Raw genomic sequence first — 4247 nt, 5'->3', positions numbered from 1 at the left:
GTTGTGATTGGTCCGCGCATACCACGTGACTGCCGGAAGTGCCGTTTTGACGCAGGATCGGTCCGATTATTTTGACGTCAACGCGTTCAAACCCGACAATAGCCGAAGTTAACCGAATGAAAAAATGCCCATGTATTCATTAATTTCAGGCCAAAGTGACTGCTAAAATCATTAAATGTGTGTGAAAAATCTTCTACAAAATATAACACATTTATTAGAAAAGTAAAAATAAGTTTTGAGGAATCATTATGGCTAAAAACATCAATAATTTTTAGTACTTTTAAAATTTCCCTCCAAATCGGGAGTGGCCATCATCAATACGTGTCTCTAGATGTGTCTATGGTATTTAACCGTAGACAAAAACGTGTTATTTTACTGAAATTGCGTTTTGTTCGTTCAGTGGATATATTGTTGTATTAAGTTGAATCGTTTAGTTCTTGATTATTTCCAAAAAGTTTTCTAGCTAAATAAATTTATTTCTGTAAATTAAATTGTTGTTTATAGCCTGACCAGGAACATAAAAACCCTCGCCATGTTGCGGAAAACTAATGGTACTAATTTCTTTTAATGGCAACAGTAACTGAAAACTTCATTGACATGTCACCTTGCATGTCAGTCTATTGCTGTCAAAGTGTAAACAAAGTTTATTTTAAATGTGCGCAATTGGTTTTATGAATTAAATTGCTAAAATATTTTTATAGTCGTGAAAGAAAAGTGGTTCACAATGTGTTAAAGTATTTGTCGAAGAGAAATACTAAGGGTTTGGACAATATTTTCATTGAATAATGTTTCCGACAAAGGTTGTCAAATTGACTGACGTGTTTATCGTATAGTACAGTCCACTATGAAAATTAGCTGTGGTTTGTTTCAACTACCTATTTTAAAATTTTTTGTCACTTTCTAAGTGTTGAATTTTATGGGATTGGGAAAGAAGTGGAAAGAAGTACCGAGTTTGAAGCGATCATGAGCAGACATTGCAGTTGAATATTCAAGTTCTGAATTTGATTATTGATGAATAATAAAATAAATTCTACTAGCTCGATTGATGGTTTCATTTAATTTATTTAAATCAGGTTACCTATAATAATATTTTTTCGTAAATTTATGAAAATATCAAATTAGCCCGTAATCCTGAATCCTGATACATAAAGTTAGCCTATTAATTTAACACAGGTACGACTGTACTCAGTGTTGCACTATCAAATGCAATTGACGCGCCACTATGCCAGGGTTTTTATGTTCCTGGTCAGGCTATACTTGAAATATTTATTTTTTATCTTTATTTTCATCAAACAAATATTTTAAAGCTTTTTACATATTATTTTGTTTTGCTATATTGTGTATAAAGCCAAACGCCCTTTAATTACAGTTGACCATTAATTATTTTAGTATTTTCGTTAAATAATAATTGTATAGTTAAATTCTCATTACATTTTTATAAATCGTTAGACATTAATATTTAACGATTTTTTTTATGGAACTCAGGAGTATCAGGAAAGGCTGAATGGATTTTGATAGCAACTAAATCAACTTTTAGTTCTTATTCAAAATTTTATAATAGTCGTATTACAAGCTAATTAACATTATTAATTAGGTATTCTCTATTGTTTCTGAGACAAAAATATTCCAATATAAGTTTTGATGAAATCCATACAAAACCTATGTTTTAGAGTTTTATGAGTCGCAGGTGGTAGCAAAGGATTATCTGAATGAAAGTTTTAAATATTCACTAACATTTATTACTTAATTCTATTTACATTTCATATAAAGGTCTGACACCCAAGACTTCAAGTCCAGTTTTTACTACTAATCGACATGAATGATAGACCAGCAAACGTTGCGATGCAACTTCAGAGTCAACATTTTTTACTCTCAACTCGTTGAACATTCTGTTCACATGCCTTGCAAGACGAAATAGATAATTTACTATGATACATGCTTCATTTTCTAAGTATGACCTGATCATTACATCATCGAATTTAGCTAATTCTGCTACTACATCCCCTACCACTTCTTCAGTGAGATATTTAGGTTCACAAGTTTCAGGTAGAGTCACTCCACAATTCTTTTCTAAGCTCCACAATCTGCAGTGCAAATACTGTATCTTAATCCCGCTGTCTCCTTCACTCTGTAATGCTCTGTCCCAGTCAAATTTGTAATCCTTTTGTCTTCTTTGTTTCAAGTCATTTATTATCACAGCTGTGGTCCCCAGGATGTCACAGGTTTCTTCATTTAAAGCTGAACTGCGTGTATCTGTAATGTCATAAAAATATTATTACACTCTTCATTTTACAAAGAAAAATGCTACAAAGTAAATAGTTTAGTAAAACAAATAATTTCAAATAATAAGAAATTACTTTTAGATTGTTGTTGCTTCTCAAACATTTTTTTCTTTGCTTCATCTAATATATCATTTAAAAATACAACATTCCCTGTTCGTGTGCTCATTCCTTTAATCCTACCGAACTTAATGTGTTCACAACCATTCACACAAGCCTCATTGATTTTCTTGACTATCTCAAAAACTGCTGCAAAATGATCTGTTTGTGCATTGTCCACCACATATAACATCTTGTCAAATTTATACCTTTGGTATCTGTCTAGAAGGGCAGCGACATCTCGAGATAGATAAAGGGTGGTATTGTCACTTTTCATTACAGTAACATCCTTATCTTTTACTGTAGCAACTTTCTTTCCTGTAGCATCAGTTCTAATAACATCTAAGTTCTCAAGTGATTCCATCAACTTCTGTATAGCTTTGCCATTGTAGTCAGACTCCCAATGATAATCATCAAACTGTATGCCTAATCTTTGATACACTTTCTCCAATTCTCGAATAGTGACTTCCCGAATCTTTTTCCAGTCTTCTAAATTCATTTTCCCCTGTTCTATGTCACAAAAATATTTTCTAGCTTGTTTTCTTACATTCTCATCAGTTGATGATAGTTTATTAGCATACACATAAACTTGATATAGATGTTTTATTGGATCATTTTTGAGTGTTTCCAAATCAATATTCTTTGACTGTAGACCATATTGAAGAATACCAAATTGGGTGCCCCAGTCACCTAGATAGTTGATTTTTGTAACCGTGTTATTGAAATACTTGTTGATGTTTGCAATAAAATTGCCAATAATAGTAGACCTCAAGTGACCAGCATGGAAAGGTTTTGCTATATTTGGTGAGCTAAAATCTATGACTACTTGCTTTGGTTTCGTTTGTAGTTGAGTTGCTTCTGAAGAATTACTTAATATGCTTTTCATAAACGGTTCTCTATCCACACCAAGTTCGAAATCTTCCTGTGAGTTTGTTGAAAGATTTGTGTCAGTGCCATGCCTGTTTGAGACTTGTACGAAAAATTTGTTTTCATTATGTTTGTAAGAAACATAAATATTGTTAGAATAACTGTCGATAAATGAGCTCTTATTCTTGAGATACGGATAAGCCTGGAAAAATAAAATAAAAACATTTAAAAAGACTATCAACACCAAGGTTTTAAATTGTATTTAATATTTCAGAAGCAAACCTTATCCTTTATCAGCATTTTTAATTTGGTGCCCATCTTCAGCTCAAAATAAAAACAAAGATTTGCAGAGATATTTAGTAATTTCAAAGTTTTTTAAAGGATTGAAGAAAATAAAAGTTTGTTTTTATGTCAGATTGTCAGCTGCATGGTCAGCTGTCATGAATGTCAAGAAGATAGATTATCAATTGATTATTCAAATAGCTAATTGAACTTTAATGATTCCAAGTACGATTATTTTATTGGTGTTCCTATGGAAAATAAAAACTCGACTTGGTGGGGGCACTGCCGTGCCCCCAGAGAATGTTTAGTGAAATAAAAATTAAAAATTTGTAATAAAAATAATAAATCTAAAGACTGGACTGTATAAATAATGCAATAACACTAAACTCATCATGACTCTTGTACTGATAATTTATGTAGGTAATCAACTCTTGAAAAAAAAAAAAATTAAAATGAAAAATTTTGTTCAGCGACACAAAACAACATCTAAAATATGAAAACAAAATCTATATATATAAAAATGAAACCCGTTTCGCGTTGTCACGGCATCACGTGTGAACGGCTGAACCGATTTCGATAATTCTTTTTTTTAAATGTTTGTGGAAGTCCAAGGATGGTTCTTACGGAAAAAAATATTAAGAAAATCTCTACGCTAAGGCGGTACGAAGTTCGCCGGGTCAGCTAGTTAAAAATAAATAGAGTAGGTATTAGTTGGAAATG

The 4247-nt window shown here is 31.8% G+C and overlaps 1 protein-coding gene across 1 annotated transcript; it reads right to left on the bottom strand.

The window, feature by feature from the left end:
• Nucleotides 1-1537: 1537 nt before the first annotated feature.
• Nucleotides 1538-3693, bottom strand: ArgRS-m (arginyl-tRNA synthetase, mitochondrial). The gene is made up of 3 exons (XM_028317910.1): nucleotides 3528-3693; nucleotides 2358-3447; nucleotides 1538-2253 (listed from the first exon to the last, which is right to left on the bottom strand). The coding sequence occupies exons 1-3, from the start codon at nucleotides 3561-3563 to the stop codon at nucleotides 1754-1756; spliced, it is 1626 nt and encodes a 541-aa protein (XP_028173711.1). The 5' UTR covers nucleotides 3564-3693; the 3' UTR covers nucleotides 1538-1753.
• Nucleotides 3694-4247: the final 554 nt, after the last annotated feature.

This window comes from Ostrinia furnacalis, unplaced genomic scaffold (assembly GCF_004193835.3).
Source record: "Ostrinia furnacalis isolate ACB-3 unplaced genomic scaffold, ASM419383v2 OfSCF0389, whole genome shotgun sequence".
Classification (NCBI taxonomy): domain Eukaryota; kingdom Metazoa; phylum Arthropoda; class Insecta; order Lepidoptera; family Crambidae; genus Ostrinia; species Ostrinia furnacalis.
Note: the sequence above shows the minus strand (reverse complement) of the source record. Positions and strands in the feature narration are given on the sequence as shown.